Here is a 17236-nt window from a genome sequence, read left to right on the forward strand (position 1 = left end):
TAACACATTGAGTTTAACAGTTCATTACCTGTCATCTTGTCAGCAGGACACCTCTTGCTAGAGGCTGATGGGTTTTGATGTGGTTGAATCACAGATACTAAACATAATCAAAATTTCACATGTTCTGCGCCTCATTTGCCATTGTACCAGGAGATCAAGAAATCCTATTGTTCCATATCTATCTTTCTCCTGTGGCATACTTGTCATTCAAAAATCTTGAGTGGGAGTGGGGGGGGGGTGTCAATAACAGTAAAGAGTCATAACTGCAAAGGTTGCAATTATGCAGTCAGCTATAGTTGGCTGAGGAGCATAAAACTAGCGCATTTTAGTTCAGACTCATGGCTTATGTGCATTTCCTGAAAATGCTAAACTTTTTTTTTTTGTCTTCCTCCTGTACACTCGGTGATCTCAGCAGATGCTCCCCCAGTGCTTCTCACGATCTTCAACACCCACCTATCATCTGCTTCACCAATCTCCTTCCACCCCCATCTCCTCTGCTAGCTTCACCTCTGATCCTCAAACTAGACAATCCATCTGCTGCACCGATTTGCGTCAATAGTGCCTATGAAGACACCTCACACTGGGCATATATAATTAATGCAGCGTTGACCATTGCCAAGCTGTATTTATTCATGTATTTACAAAGACACATTAGCCTGAAAGTCAGTGTTTACACAAAGGCAAATAGCAGCAAATCCACAAATGTGTCTCTGGTTCACCAAGAAACTTTGCACCTTCTTTTTTCAAACTGTGACTGAAATGGCAGCACGGTGAAATAATTAACAAATAATTATGCCACTGACTAATTAATTCTAAATTTGTTGATTAAGGGTATGTTTTTTTGTTAACCCGTGTACATACAGCTGCTTCTACTTATTTTTATCCTGAAACCTCTCGTGTGAGTTAATACCATTTCCTGTGTTTCTCTCCAGTTTGTTGTGTCATTTATTTGGTTTCCCAGGCTAATTAAAAGAGAACTGGAGATGCAAGATATGTTTTAGTTGTAATTATGTTACCAATGCTCCATCTACAGAACATTAAATGAGGTCCAGTTACTCATATGTAAGAATAATACAAAACATGAGACGTGCTGTAAAATGTTTCAGGCTTCGAATATTGGACAACACATTAAGGGAATGTTGCATTTTATTAAAGCCATACATTCTCCTCCTTTCTTTGTTTTTCTCCCTTTGTTTCCTGCAAACGCCCACACAGTCAAACACATTTTTCTCGTCTTTGCACTGTTGTCGTGCTTATAATCTCTGTACTGAATAGAGATGGACCGATCCGATATTACGTATCGGTATCGGTCCGATACTGACCTAAATTACTGGATCGGATATCGGAGAAAAATAAAAAATGTAATCCGATCCATTAAATATCACGAAAGCACCTCGCAAAACTTGCAACACGCCGTAACTCACCTCAGAACGTTAGCAGTCGGAGCAGTATGCATCACGTGATAGAGCAGCTGTGGCATGCCGGACCGGTGGTCTGGATAGCATTTGGAGCTTCGCTAGCAACCTGGCATTTCATCTCCGACAAAGTTATCCCCGAGAGAAGTAAAGCAAGTGTGTAAGTCCATCTCTGAATGTTTGTAAAGCATTCCTGCGTTAAGCTTAACAAGCGACTGCCTCTCGCTCTCCGGCTGCTACTTCAATCGTGAAACTGCTTAAATGATCAGCTGATCGGCTTTTCTGTCGCGAGTCCGTCTCTCTTGTTTGTTTTTGGCCCACTTTGCACCAGAAAGAGGAAACCAGCGGCTGAACAACAGCAGAACGTTTAAGCTTGATCAGCTGTTGTTAGAATTTATTTAATATTTCTTTCTACACCAGGATCTTTTTCTACGTAGCTGACGCTGGTAACTGTGCAGGGGCGGATCTAGCAAAGTTTAGCCAGGGGGGCCGATAGGGCATGAACAGGGAAAAGGGGGCACAAAGACATACTTTTCTTTCTTATTCTCATTTAAAATGTCGAGCTTTTAATAAATAATTATCTGACACCCAAAGTTTTAATTTGATGTAAAATGAATAGAAGTCAATTACTGTATATAGTGACTATTAAGTCTAATATATACCCTAGTAAGCTATAGTACTTTTTACTTTGGGAAGGTACCATCTGTGCAGTCTGCAATTTTGTTGAAGAAAGATGTTGAATCTATTTAATATTTCTTGAAAAATAATTGATTTCTGTGCATTTTTTTTTTCACACTGCATCAAATTAAGGTTGATTACGTCGATTAAGCATCATGAGGTGGCGCGTGAGGGGTGGTTCCTTATTTTTTATTTATTTCTTTTTGTTGTTGCTGGGAGTTGGAACCCTATTAGTTAGGTTGCTTAATATTTACACTAAGTACTCTTTAAAATACCAGAATAGGGAGGATGGTGTAGGTCTAAGTTTATTAGATTGATCAGTATTGCTGAACTATGAAATATTTTTTTTGTATACAGGTATAACAGAATAGCTTTAGTGTAGTTGTTGTTTTAAACTTGAGTATGAACTTGCAGACTTGCAAAATGCAGCAAGATATTTTAAAAAACAGTTTTGTTGATTAAAAAACACTATATCGGATTCATATCGGTATCGGCAGATATCCAAATTTATGATATCGGTATCGGTATCGGACATAAAAAAGTGGTATCATGCCATCTCTAGTACTGAATGGTATACGCTGGAGAATTGTTTTTGGTGCCTTACACCTGTTGGAAGTTTGAAATCAGAGGTCACACATGTGCCTCTGTGACAGAAAGCAATCTAATTCAATTCGCTACAGTGAACATTATGCATGAGACAAGAGACCCAGGAGCCACAAAAGGAACACAAGTGAGTAAATGTGCATTTAAAAAAAAGCTTCAAAGTGTAGAGAGTGGTGATGTGGTGACAGAAACCGCAAATGTAAGTTCTTTTTCATCCATTATGACTCTTTCAAACTGAAGTAAGCATGCTTTGTGTGAATGAAGGAACAGAAATTATCAAACCCGTCTATGTGGCACTTCATGCCTTGCTGTATATTCAGTTCCTCTCACTACAGCAGGAATAAAAAGTGCTTGTTGCAGCAAGCAGCTTTTCAGGGTGACCAAAATTAACGGGCTATATTAGCTATTGGTATCAGTATTTACAACAGCCAATAAATAAAAAGTAAAGTAAAGAAGAGGTATGGAATACTCCCCTCAACCATGTTATGAGTGCTGATGCTGCACTTTGCAATTTCCCTGTTGGCAACATGCATGTTTGTTACGCCACAGACTTAACAACCAGCTGATCCAAGCAGACACGAGTATAAACAAGTAACTAAACAAGTAGACATTAATGTTTTGTGTGTCTGAAAAACAAAACAATAATTAAATGACCAACATATAAGAATGTCAGATTTTTAAAATCATCACAATTGTTGATATCAGTCTTTAAATTCTGCCCAAAACCATACTGCAAAGACAGCAATGATCAGTTAACCCAGAAGAAAATATTTACTGCAGATTGTCAAGTTTGAATGTTTGATCATTTACAATAAAATTAAGAATCTCTAACTTTTATTGTAGTTTTATTTTGATGCAGAGAGAAAAAACAAAAAATGCATTACATAAAAATTATAAGCCCATCTGACTTAACAAATAACACTCAAACTTTTTCTTTTTTGAAAAAAACTGAGCAATCACACACAGCACATCCTGGAAAACAGTACATTATAAAGCCACCTATACAGCAAGAAGCTTCAGCTCAATAATGAGGAGAAATTTTGTGCCATTCCTCCTAATTGTGTCATAGACTTGCGTTAAGATCAAGACTTAAAAAAAAAACAAATTTTTTGTGTTGGGTCTGTGTGTTCATAAAGTGTTACAACCACTTCCTGTTAAGAGCAGGGCTTTAGGTTCTGAAGGCAATTGGCTCCTTAACAAAGAGGATCCTTCTGCAATCAGTTCTGCCAGGAAATGGAATATACATGCCATTTGTGAGCCATTCACAGGCTTTGTGTGGAATGTGGGTTGTGTGATTTTGTGTGACATTGGGGAAAATATCTATAAAGGCAATGTGGATCATGGTAAGCCTTTTTGCACTAGATGCTGGGTGAGAAGAGGTCTTGTTGTTAACTTTTCGTTTCCATATTGATAGCTCGCTATGAAAGCTGTGACCAAAAACAGTATAGTTTCTCCTCTTTCGTGATATTTTGATATAGAGACATGGGTTATTGCATCAGTGAATCCCCGGGAGCCAAAACAGAAGACTAAGTAAGTAAAGGTCAAAAAGGCTCTGCTTAAATCGGCCAATGTCAGTAGCATGCAGGTAGAAGCAGACAACACAGACAAAGACCAGACAAACAAATATCAGATTCAGGCAAAGGTCACAATAAAGCGGGCACAAACTAGCCTAGCTCTGTGGGATGCTATAAGCCTACTGAAGACTATCTGGAAAAAAAACTGATATATTTAAACTGATGATAAAGGAATGAGCACCAGATGTGAAGGGAGGCTGGAAGGTCAAGTGATGCAGGTGGTGGGGATATCAAGGTAACTGTAGGGCGAGGAGAAGTTTAAAGGTTTGGCATAGAGACACAAGAGGCTACTGGCAGGGAAAACAGCAGAAGAAGTGCACACGTAACATCTGGGTCATGATCTGTAGTCTGAACTCTAAGGTTGGGGTGGAAGTCCATATAATGTCTGAATTTGATAAATTTCCATCCATCCATTTTCATCAATTTATCGAAGTCAGGTCACCGTGGCAGCAGGCTATGGAAGGTATTTCAGATGTCCTTTTTCCCAGCAACATGTTACAGCTCCTCCTGTGGGATCCCAAGGCATTGACAGGCCAGACAAGATACAAAAGCTCTCCAGTGAGCTCTTGGGTCTTTCCCAGTTTGGCTCACCCAGAAAACCTTTCAAAGGGAGCTGTCCTAGAGGCATCTTGATCAGGTGCCAAGAATTTGATAGGCATAAAACAAGAAACAGCAGGAAGAGGACATGTTGTTGGAGCCCTGTGTTTGTGCTGGCACAGTCAGAGTACCTACATGATCTTCAGCAGTTTGTGTGTCAAGATGTCAGTTTTCCATAGCTTCAGCTGATGTTTGACATGGATACAGGAGAGCGATGGGACATTTGAGTGTGCTGAATGTAGAGGAGAATTTGGCAAACACCAGCTTGTCTTTCTGAATCACAGCTGTCATCTTTCTCTTTGGGAAACAGTCTACCACCCAAAAGATTTACCGAATTAGTCCAGTCAGCGAGCGGCTTCTCCCCCTCATTTTCTTTAGATAGCAAAAGCGAGGAATATATTGAACTGACAAAAGAGACCACACATTGCTTGTAATTTTGCATATGAGGAGATGGCGTGTTAAATTGAAACATTAACAGGTGTCCTTTAAAGATGCCTTAGAGCTAATGTTATATTAGCAGACTGTTTGTGTTTATGGTACAAAAGTTTGTTTGCTTGTGATGCTGATAGAGAGGCAGGGAGAGGAAAAGAAAAAGAGGGTGTTTAATAGAGCCATCACTCAGCCCTTTGGCAGTGATATCTTGTTTTCCTCTCAGAGTGGGCTAGATGTGTTGGTGCCCCTTATGTGTTATTGCCAGGCGAAGGCATTGGTTGTAGATCACTGTGAAAACCGTGAAAGCACAAGGTGCAACGGTTCCCTGAATGACAGCGACGAGAAATATTGATAGGAGAAGATTCAGCCTGTCCTGTGAACATGCAGATGAACCAGTATAAAATCTGGCCACAAACTGAAAGAGTGCATGTTGCTAGAATGTTAAAAAGTATAACGTAATTTGAGCCAAATTGCAGAATACTTGCAGGAAGTAATGTGTGCATACCTCAAGCCAAGCCTGATTTTATGTATGTGTGTGTGGACTGGACTAAAGGTTACTTCACCTTGCTTTGATTTTACAACCACTACCAGTTCAGTACTGAATGATGTAAGGTGTGTAGTAGGCTTGTGTTGCTCAGACCTATCAAAAATATATTTAGGGCCAGCTCCATGTAAAGAAATGCTACAAGACTTTAAATCCTATAGCTTACTGGCAGTGAGTGTAAAGATTTAGGAGCGGGGGTGATGTAGGTTTTTCTAAAACTTAGTTTTCAAGTTTCTTTGGCTGTGTTTATAAGATGAAACAATGCTGATTTTATTATCACTTTTGCACGACAGTAAGGTTTAAGACACCCAGGATTTTAAAAATCTTTAGAAATTTTGAGAGATGTATTGTTAATGTGGTCATTGCATTTGGATGACACATTTTAAACATAAGGGAACCGAGGACTGCTCCCTGAGGAACACCTACATTTTAAAGACTGTACCAGGATCTAGAAGCACTTCAACCCATCTTCTCTAAAACAGCGTTAACAAGCAAAGAAGCATCCTACAGTATAGGCTTTGCTTGATGTTTGTGATATATGATCAGTAGTTTCAAGAGCAAATAACATAATCTTGCTGCCTAAACACTTAAGTCCTTATGTTTCCAGTTATACACCGAAATTACCCAGCATTTTAAATCAGAGCAGGTTCTTTTCCTGTATCTGTCTTATTATGTTCCAAACAGCTGAATAAAAACTGAAAACCTGAACAGACTACTTAGTGAAATAAACCTGTAATACTTTACTAATGCAGATGTTGATGGTACAGGTATTAATAGCAGAGGCATTAAACTGCCATGTTGGTAAGCATTAGTATAATACCTGATCTATTACCAGAAGAGTCATTACTCTGAGTGCTGTTGCTTTATTTGACAGCGATTTGTTTGCGTATTCTTGCTCCCATCTATCATTTTCTGGATGCGCTCTCACGTCTATGTTTTGCATCTATCCAAACACAAACATGCCATGTCAATGTGCAGTTCGCAAAACAAATTGGAGCACTCTGTACAAGAAAAGCTTGCCTGCGGCTAGTCATTTTGAAATTAAAAGCATGTCTCTTTGTTCAGCTTCAATTCCAGGAATGAGGGAGAGAATGTGAATGTGAATGTGTCGCACGGTGGGGAGAACACCAGGCAAGTGCTGTGATTTTCACAGCCAAGGAATCACACAGACACTTTTTATCTATTTCCCTCGATCAGGAGACATCCGGCAGGAAAGGTAGGAGGATTAGATTAGCTAGAGAGAGGAAGAGAAAAGGGGAGAGTGGGTTCTCTAATCCTGATGGGATTTTTCAGAGGTACACACATCACTATGGAGTGCAGTGTGCAGTGGGGAGTTGGTATCAGGAGGGGAGGTGTGCGGGACGGTTTGCCTCACTAAACCCTTCACACTTGCATGAAAGAGGTTCCAGCAAACTAGGGGATTAGTCAGAGTGTAATTACACTTGTGGGCCTCAGAAGAAGCAAAACGTGTGCCGACTGGAACACATCTCAGACGGGCAAAGGAAGAAGGGAGTAATGCCTGTTAATGTGTTGCCAGTGTCTGTTCAGTGAATTCTTAAACTGAATTAGCTGTCTTTAGTGAACACCAACAACTGACTCCAAAGCTGCTTTTATAGGACTATCATTGATCTTCCTGATCAACATTAGGATGTCTGTATCTTGATCAATTTCAGTGAGATATTTATTGGAGTAATTACACTTAAACTTTTTTATAATAGCTATTTTTACTTTGTGGGAGTGCTGTCCATAAATTCAGTTTGTTCATTGAAAATTGTGTCTCATCACTCAAATTCTAGCTGGTTGTGAAGTAGTGTTTATATTTCATGTTTAGCACTATAGCAGGTTTACCTCATATCTCAGTTATCCCGAGAAATTCCCGTAAAATTGGCATTCTTCACTTTCTAGCAAAGCTGTTTCGCTGCTGTTTTTTGTTACCTTTTTTTTTTTTTTAAACTTAAGAAAATAATATATATGTTGAGTCAACTATTGATGCTAACTGAAGCTCAGGTGTTGACACTCTCTTGTTGTTTTTGCACAACTGTGCACCAACTTAATGTGACTGAGGTAGTAAAGACCACAAGCTGGGCTGGTTGCAGAAATCCAGAGGAAGAGGATGAAATGAGGGAATGCAGAGAGACAGCTAAGTTAGCTTTATATGATATATGGATTTATATAGCACCTTTCTAATCACTTTTGAGCACTCAGAGCACTTTGTACTACATTCACCCAAACACAGTCACTTTTTCTACACCCAAGCACTATTATCTAAAATTCACATTGTAGATCCTGGGGTTCAGTGTCTGGCCCAACGATACTTCAAACACTGACTATTGAAACTGGGAATCAAGACCCTGACCTTATGATCATTATTATTATTATTATTATTATTATTATTATTATTATTATTATTATTATTATACAACACACTCTACCACCTGAGTAATAGCCAATATTATGGAAATACTGCATACTCTAATTAATAATGATAGATTATTGTTTAGTAGGTGATGTGGCCAAGCAAGTAGCCAAAGTAGAGTTTTCCCTGGACATTTTAAGGAAAAGTAACATAACTGATTAGCATTTTACTTTAACTTTTACTTTAAATTTCTGTAGTCTATTGATACTAGATAGTGGAAAAGGGGTGGGATTAAATACGCTTATGCTTCTTCCTGCTCCTTTTTGAACATGGACGTTATTTGGAGTTGTGGTTGCTCGTTTTCCTTTTGTTTGCTTTGTTCATTTGTCTCTTTTAATTCTATTTTTTTTATACTTTTTCAACATGTTCAAAATAAAGATTCAATCAATCAATCAATCAACAGTAACTCAAGTAAATTAGTTCAGACTACAAGTAAACCTTGTGCCTGCACAACATTATTGCGTAGTTAACAGAAAAATGTTTTCTAACTGGGATATTGCATTTAGGGTCAAGTAATTTGTTTACATTTGGGTGGCACATCACCAGCTGCTAGTATCTCCAGGTTTGCAGACGGTTGTAGTCGACGGTGTGTCTTTGCCTGTGGTGAAGCAAGTTTGTTTTGACCTTTAGTGAGAAAAGTTTTATTGTGTTTGTTGCACAGCACTGTGCTTTGTTAAAATTATTGAAGTAGCTCTTTTTATATGTACTGCAATGTCACTGGATGCTCACACTTGTGTGTCAGCTCTTGCTGCAAAATCTGCCTGAATTAGTCTTGTTATACGTGCACTAGGGAGCGCAGGAGCTCGGGGTTGCTATGACAATGATAAGGTATGATCAGACATGATCTTGCATTATTGTTTCATCAGTCTGAATTTCGTTCTCATTTAATCCTTTAGGTCAACGAGGTGAAGCCCTCCAACATGGACAATCTGGGACCCTGCCTCACTTCCTGGAGGAGCCTGTCGATGCCTACATTGTCAAAAGTAATCCCATCAAGCTCCGGTGTCAAGCTCGGCCTGCGCTCCAGATCTTCTTCAAGTGCAATGGTGAATGGGTCCACCAGAGCCAGCACATGTCTCAAGAGCACACTGACCTCACAACAGGTACAGAAAGTTGTTTTTTTTAACATACATAACATGTGTAGGATGTGTGTATAGCGATAGTGTATGGTGTATTAAAAGAGTTGTATACACACATGATGTGTAAATGTACACATAATACTCAATTCCATCCTCCCTGTCAAACCGTATCTGGCATTTTACATTATGTGAATATCACTCATATCGCAGACAGCAAGCACTGAAAGTCTCAAGCAGGAACTTTGCTAATGGGGCTTTGTGACAATGCCTACAGCTACATCCAACCCTGTAAATGTATTTGCCTCACTTCTACAGACTACACTCTGTGTCACATTTGATCTGAGCAGAAATGACAACTGTTAGAGCATGAAACGCATCAACTTGTTCAATTTTGGGATTAGACTTTGAACTCTGAATGGTGTCTTTTACTGATGCAACTTACTGAAATCCAGTTGTTGTTTTAACTTCAAAATAAATCCATTCAGACCACAGAGGCATTTTTCCCTCTTTTCTAATACTCTTGTCAGTTTTTGTTGCATCACCTCACGATGGGTATAAATATCTCATGATTGCACTTGTGTTTATACAGCGAATTTAGCTGTAAAACAAAAATAATTATACTTCCCTTTTTCCTCATAATGTGCTTGTATTGTAATTAACTTTTTACAAGCGTATCTTGCAAGCAGCTCCTGTTTTTATTTCAAAAAACGTTCGTTTTATTTGTGGTCTTGTATCCATTTGTTCACAATACACATAATCACCCGTACTCAAAAATTAAAACTGTAAAAAAAAATGTATTAGTTGAATGATGGTTGGTGCTTCACTTAACACACAGTAGCATGCATTAATTCCTCTCACTGCTAACAACGGACCTCTAAATTTTTACTGCCTCTAGTCTGGATTCATAGCTCCGCTCCCATCTGGCTTTTTATCACCACTCATATCCGTCTCCAGTAGGACGGTCATAAGGAAAGGGATGTACAGAAGGCAAAGGGTTTCCAGAGACAGAATAGTATCTCCTCAAGTAAAATAGTTTTTTCTGACCTGGACTGTGTCAGGATGTTCTAAACGCTGGCTGCTGGAAGATGTATCGTAATAGTTTATTCTGAACTTTTGAGGAACTTTTGCAAAACAGAGGCAGAACACAGAAAAACTTAAGTTTTCCATGTACATCTGTATTTAGATGAATTGTTAAACTCACTCAGATTTTTAATGCTATTCTGAGGACTGTTTTCTGTCCTCCAACTGTTGTTATAGCACCAAAGATGTGGTGACAGTAAAGATAAGAAGCTCTTGCAAAGTAATTTAATAAAATATTTGATCAAACATATACACATATGTACCTATATATAGAGAAACTGGTAGAAACCACCCCCATAAAGTGACAGCTTGATCCTCCTACAAGTAGGATTTATATTTTGTTTATTACAGTTATACTGCAGACTCTTTGGAACAGTTCTGTTAAGCATAATGCATTTTTTACTTGAACTTAATAAATTAAGTTTAAGTTTATTAAAGCAGTAGGATCAGATGAATGTTATTAAAGGAGCCAAAACCCTATGCCACTCTGCTGTCTTTCTCAGCTCTGATGAGGTTCATTTTATTATTATTATTATAGTACACACAGCATGATCAAGAAACTGACCTGACAGCCCATTGTTGATCAGCGGTGCTAGTTTCAGTCATTGTGCAAAAGTACTGTTTATAAGGTTGGGAAAATCTGCAGTCAGCTGAGAAGTCACTTGGATGAGTGACGAAAACATTTCTCCCACTGAAAACTGTCTTAAATTTTTGAGCTTAAGTTTCTGTCTCCGTGTTTGAGTCTACATTTGGGTCCTCCATTCCTGCCTACACACAGCCGGACCATGCATGAAAACATACTACACACTGGCTTTTGAGTCTGGTCTTATTGTTACACTACTACTCTACACTGCTATTTTGAAGCCAGCTTTTGTTTGTTTGTTTATGTTTTGCTTTTTTCCTAAAAACCAAATTATATTTCCCTTTTCCTGATAAAGTGCTTAAACTATGTTGCAACAAGAGTTTCGAAATGGGTTAATTATACTTGAAAAGCACAGAAGGTGGAAAATATGGATCTAGCCACAGTGATGTCATCGACTGCTGTGTGAAGTCTGTTTTATTTTCATTGTCACCATCTTGGTAAAAGGGGTAGCCATTGTTGTTAGCCAACTATTATAACTTTTATAAGTATTTGAGAACTGGGAGAGAAGACAGCATTGCAGCTAGAACTGTTGCCTGTGATGGTCGCGGGATAGCGTTTACACAGTTTCTCTGTCAGTTTAGGCACCTGGCTGCATATTGGTTCATTTCAGCTTAGAAAACCATTTTTGGAGATGTCATATTTGGGAGCTACAAGGGGTCCATCATCATCCTCATTTCAGGGTCTGCTTACAAGTGAGGACACAGGAGATTGACAGATGGATTGGTGCAGTGTTTGCAGTAATGTAATAGGTGTAGTGGTCTGTTAGGATGAAGAGAGAACTGAACGTGAAAGTGAAGTCAACATCCTCACCCGCCACTAGCTATGGGTAGTGTCCAAAGAATGAAACTGTGGATTCACGCAGGACAAATGATCTCCCTCTGAAGAGTGGGAGTGGGAGGGTGAGGTGCTCAGTATTTGGTGAGGGGCTCGTGTCAAATGGACCCAGTTTTTGTGGCTCAGGCGTCAACCATAGAATGGATAGATGGCATTAAATAGCCTTAATGATTCAGTGGGGTATTTCCATATTTTATACAGTCTGTGTTTGGAAGCCAGATTCAAGTGGGCATTTCTGGAAGTGCTGTTTTTGGTACTTCTGTGACATATTTTTAGACCCAGAGCTTGCTGGTTGACCTGAACACTGAAGGACATAAGGGCAAAGTCAGTGACAAGCTGATGAACGTAGAGGAGTTTATAGTGACTAGAAGGCCTCAGAGTCACTAAACACACGCATGTGGCACATATTCAGGAAAACAAAACAGTCACTAAAAAATATTTGCTCGCTTCTTGAGGTTAAGAAAAACACAGCGAGTCTGTACTGCTAGTTACTGATATTCCCTCCTCTTATGTGTGTAAGCAAACACACATGTGCAAGCAAACACACGTGTGCAAACAAACACACGTGTGATAGATAGACATCTGACCTCTGCTGCATATTTCAACATCTAACCCATGCCAGAGTTATTTCATTACTCGTGTATTGTATATGTCACGGTTCTGGGTCCGTTCGACCCAGCATTTTGAGTTCCTTATGTTTTGGTTTATTCTGCATCTTGGAGTGCTTTGGGGTTGTCTGGTGTTTCTTGATTATTTGTGATTTGTTAGTTACTATTTGAATTCTATGTTCTGTTTATTCAGGTTTAAGGAATTGTTGCCTATTGTTTGAGTTGCGTATTATTAGAGCTCCATGTTTCTGTTTACTTGTGATTTGCGTTCTCATGTTTTGTGTGGGTTTAGTTCCGTGTGTCATTTTCTGTCTGTGTCTCAATGTCGAGTCTGCGTCTTTGTGTAGTGAGGTCTTGTTTCCTGTTTTATTGTGAAGGTCTGCGTCTCTTGTGAATGTGTTCAGTTTTACCTCTTGTCTCGTCTCGTTAATTGCTCCCAGCTGTGTCCACCACCTGTGTGTAATCTCCCTGTGTTTCTCTGTGTGTATTTAAGTCGTGTCTTCTGTTATTGTAGTTGCTGGTCCGTCTGTGTATCTACCATGTTCTGTTCGTGTGTTCTCCCTGCTGTCACGGTCATATCTTCCTTCACGTTCAGGTTCGTGTTCTTGTTCAGGCTCAGTAGTTTAGTTGTCCCAGTATAGTTTAGTTCTCCATTTACCGTTTGTCCATCTATATTTTTGTGTTTAATAAACCACCCTCACACCTTTATAAGTGCCTGCGTTTGGATCCTATGCATGTTCAGAAACAATAAATACTAGCCTATTAAGTTCTTCATTCAGGCACATTAGTCCATGCTGAAGTAGTATTAAACTCTGAGGTAGATACACCAGTGAAAACAGTAAAAGTAATTAGAGAGCAGAAATCATTTGAGTTTAATGTATTCATTATAAGTGTCTGTTATTGATACTTTCTTTGGTCAATGCACCCTAATGGTAAATTGTACATTTTCATGATTATAAAATAATCTGCTTACCTTACTGTAATGACTGTAGTGTATATATGTCTGTATGTGTTATATCTCAGCAACACTTTGCACAAACATTATCAGATATACAGCGATTATTAATACTATATGGTTTGAAAAAACATTTATTATAAATTCTTTTGATTGAGAAAATGCAATGCTACATTCTACATTTGCATGTTTCACATTCAACATATGTCATTCATGCCCAACCTATTATATATTCATAACATAGTGCAGTGTGTTTTATCATGGACAATTGCAGTGGTTCATGTAAAATGTATGGTAAATTAAAAAGTTTGCATGAGGGTAAATGGATTGTTTTATGTAAGTAATCTTAAAGTTTTTTTAAAAGTTTATATTTTCTATTTTGAAACAAGGGATCAGCATTTCTGTGTTGAAAAATAGCTCACTGTAAAATGATCTGCCATAGCTACCAGATTGATTGAGTTTAAAATAATTCAGCTCTGCACTTCATGTTTAAATCCAATTATTCAATGTGTGGCCCTTAATTTATCTTAGCCAGTGTGGCCCTCTGGGGGAAAAAGAAAAGAAAAGTTTCCCGCTCGCACACTAGCAACTGAATACTGGATTTACTGGATGGGCAGAAACACAACACTAAATATATCCTACTTGTCAGAATGTCTCAAAAGGATTTTGTATTCGTTAAGAGGACATTTGTCTCATTATTGACCATCTCAGTGCACAACCATGTTACCCGACACTGCAGAGAGAAACTGAAAATAAATGGAGCAGTTTGGTGTGGAGCTGGGGAGAACAAGCATGAAGCTGTGACCCTCTGGCGTTACGTTAAGTGTCTACAAACTCATAAAGCTACTTGATTGGATGATGGCTGAAATAGTACAGAACAAAATGTTTCGACATTAATGCCAGTATCATTAGATTTTAAAAAACACTGGACCTGGACATTTGTGACAGCCCACACTTGGATGTGACTGCATACTCTGACAGTCTCCCTTTGAAGGCAGTAAATCGCTTCAAATCTTGAAATTATCATTTCTTAACACATCATTTGTGCACTGTGGAGTTGTTCTTTCGAGCGCAGCATAATTTTTTCCCCTATACCATTTTCTTCAGATATCACCCCATTCCATATTTATTTGTTTTGTTCAGTTAAATTGTAATGAGCTTTTGCAACTAAAATGGAAAAAATAATAGCCAGCAGCATTATTACCCATCACTTTGTGGCTCTCTAATACCCTACAGTACTTTTAAGTGAATTTCTCTTCTTTTTTTTGTACTGAGGAAAAATAATATGCCTTTTCCACTTGCATTCTTTGATCATTTTTATATAAAAGCACAATTTGCAAGCAAAATAGAAAAACTATTCGTTATTGCTACGGGGTGAGAGAAAATAAGACTGCATCTTAATCATTTAGTTTAGCAACTCAATACCAGGTTTACTTTTCAGAAGTAACCCTTTCTTTCAATGACAAAGAAAGGATAAAAAACATTACATTTTGTGTCTGAGTTTATGTCTAAAAGATATTCTATTCACGTATTATGATTTTCTGACATTCTGATGATGATGATTATGTACTTATTATGTATGACTCATTAAAAGCAGAAACCAGTATCTCAAATTATTAGCTCATTTCCTAAACTCAAGCAAAGAATGATTCACAATAAACGCTTAAAAAAATGAACTGTGCTCAAAATGCTGACTTAAATCATTTGAATACATGTAAATTCTATGTAAGTACCATGTGAAATTTACTGTTAGTAACAAGCACTTTTTTCTTTAATGATTAATTATTTGGATTAATAAACCTTTAATTTTAAATACCTCAGCTGAATTTTACTCAGAATCATGTTTATAACGATGAAAAGCATGTTTTTGAATCCAGAAATGCTCAACTTTTTTATACATTACATACTTGCTTCAGGCTCCTTTGTCACAAATTACTGCCTGAGAGTGGACTGGCATGGAGATGATCAGCTTGCGGCACTGCTGAGGTGTTATTGAAGCCCAGCTTGCTTTGATGGAGGACTTTGGTTCTTCTCTATTTTTGGGTCGGGTGTTTTTCATTTTTCTTCCTATATATTGAACATTACCTGTCAATTACTGACCCGTCCTCTTTGTTTATATGAGAATCTACCTTAAAGCTATTGCTCACAGAGCCCTTAGCATGGCTAAGACAGTCAGACTGCACATCACACTGACTCTCAGGGGGGTGAAATGACAGCTTCTCTTTCACAGACACTTTTTCACTCACATATGCTGCATGCTTGGAAAGTAATGTGTGTTTTCTTCTTCTCGGGTCTCAGCAGATGGTCACTCTTACTGAGCCTGGTTCTGTCTGAGGTTTCTTCCTATTTAAAATTGTGTTTTTCCTTCCCACTGCGAAACAGTTGAGTACTATAAGGTCTTGGCCTTACTATGTATGTCATCATTGCTGTGTAAATATAATAGAATTGATCTGATTTATATTTTTTCCCTTTCTCTCACATTAATGTATTTTGATGACTTCTGCTCTTTTTCTCACTTTTTTGTCTTACCTAGTTACTAAACCTAAGCTCTAATGCATGCATGTAATAAGACAGTATGACCTGTTGAAACCCCAAGCTGTTTGGTTACCATAGTGATATGTGGCTTTGCTTCTTGGCCATGCTTTAGTACTGAGACTTCATAAACACAGAGGATTTCTTTCAACCTGACCAAAGATTTCGTGGGCCTTTTCGAACAGTATCCGTTACCAGCCATATCTATGTTACACACAGACAGAGCTGAGCCAACGAAGCCCATGTTGAGAAAATGAGCATCTTGCCTTAGACACTGGCTCCCCATCAAGCTTCATCTGTAGGAGGCAGTTGAACAGCTATATCTCTGGACAACCTATTATAGTCTGACTCAGGTGGTAGAATGGCCACTGGGTTCAGGAGAGAGCAGGGTGCTGTAGCTATTAAAGCAGTAAGCTGTGAATTAAATGCAGACAGACTCAGCAACACATGCCATAACACTGTCTGCCCAGGGGGTTTAAGGCACAGGATGGACTGTATCTTTCCAGAGGCAGGTAGCTCAGCAAGGCAGATATACATTTACCATTGTGTTGTTCTGTTTTCCTCAGATTTAGCCTTATATATGTCCCTCCCAGGAGGCAACGCTGTAAAAAAGGAAAAGAAATGTAGATGTGTAAAGTGGTGGCTTTGGCTCAGGAACTAGAGGAGCTTGAGTAGAGATAAGATACTGAACCTCAAATTGCGGTATGTGAGTGAGTGATAGATAAAACCACCGTATGCCTATGGGTGTGTAAATTTGACTTACAGTGTGAAAGTACCTTGAATGGACAGTAAGATTAGAAGAGCGCTGTACAAATGTGAGTCCATCAACAGATTAAGTGCAATAAGCAGAGCATTGATGAATCATGAGTTTCACAACTTTTAAGATGTGTAGCACAGTAAAATATTTTTAACAGCATGTAATGGCTAAATATGTGTTTTATACCTCTAATTCATGTCCTCTGGGAGCTAATCGTGACTCAGCTTAAACTTTAACACAAAAAATACTGAGGTTTTTTTTTAATTTTTGTGCAGATCATATCTATTTATTCCAGGATGCTGCTGTGTATGTAACTGAACTCTTACCACTTCTCTGAGACAGCACTGAGCAACAGGGTCACTGTCTTTCTTCACTTGAGGTTATGTATTTTCTTCTTGACAAAGTGTGTCTACAGAAAGATAGAAGTGCCTTTTCATTGGCATTTAGTTACTAAGTGGTAAACAGCCAAAGTGCTGAAAGAGTTAAAGG

The 17236-nt window shown here is 38.5% G+C and overlaps 1 protein-coding gene across 1 annotated transcript in view; it reads left to right on the forward strand.

The window, feature by feature from the left end:
- Positions 1 to 17236, forward strand: part of LOC308392760 (netrin receptor UNC5D-like) — a gene marked incomplete at its 3' end in the record, with an annotated part of 142536 nt that overhangs the window by 110048 nt on the left and 15252 nt on the right. The window contains exon 2 of the mRNA XM_080875961.1: positions 9156 to 9362. Within this exon, the coding sequence (XP_080732087.1) occupies positions 9156 to 9362 (207 nt within the window). The remainder of the gene's footprint in view (positions 1 to 9155; positions 9363 to 17236) is intronic.

The sequence above is a fragment of the Rhamphochromis sp. 'chilingali' genome (genome assembly GCF_963969265.1).
Source record: "Rhamphochromis sp. 'chilingali' genome assembly, chromosome: 2".
NCBI lineage: Eukaryota > Metazoa > Chordata > Actinopteri > Cichliformes > Cichlidae > Rhamphochromis > Rhamphochromis sp. 'chilingali'.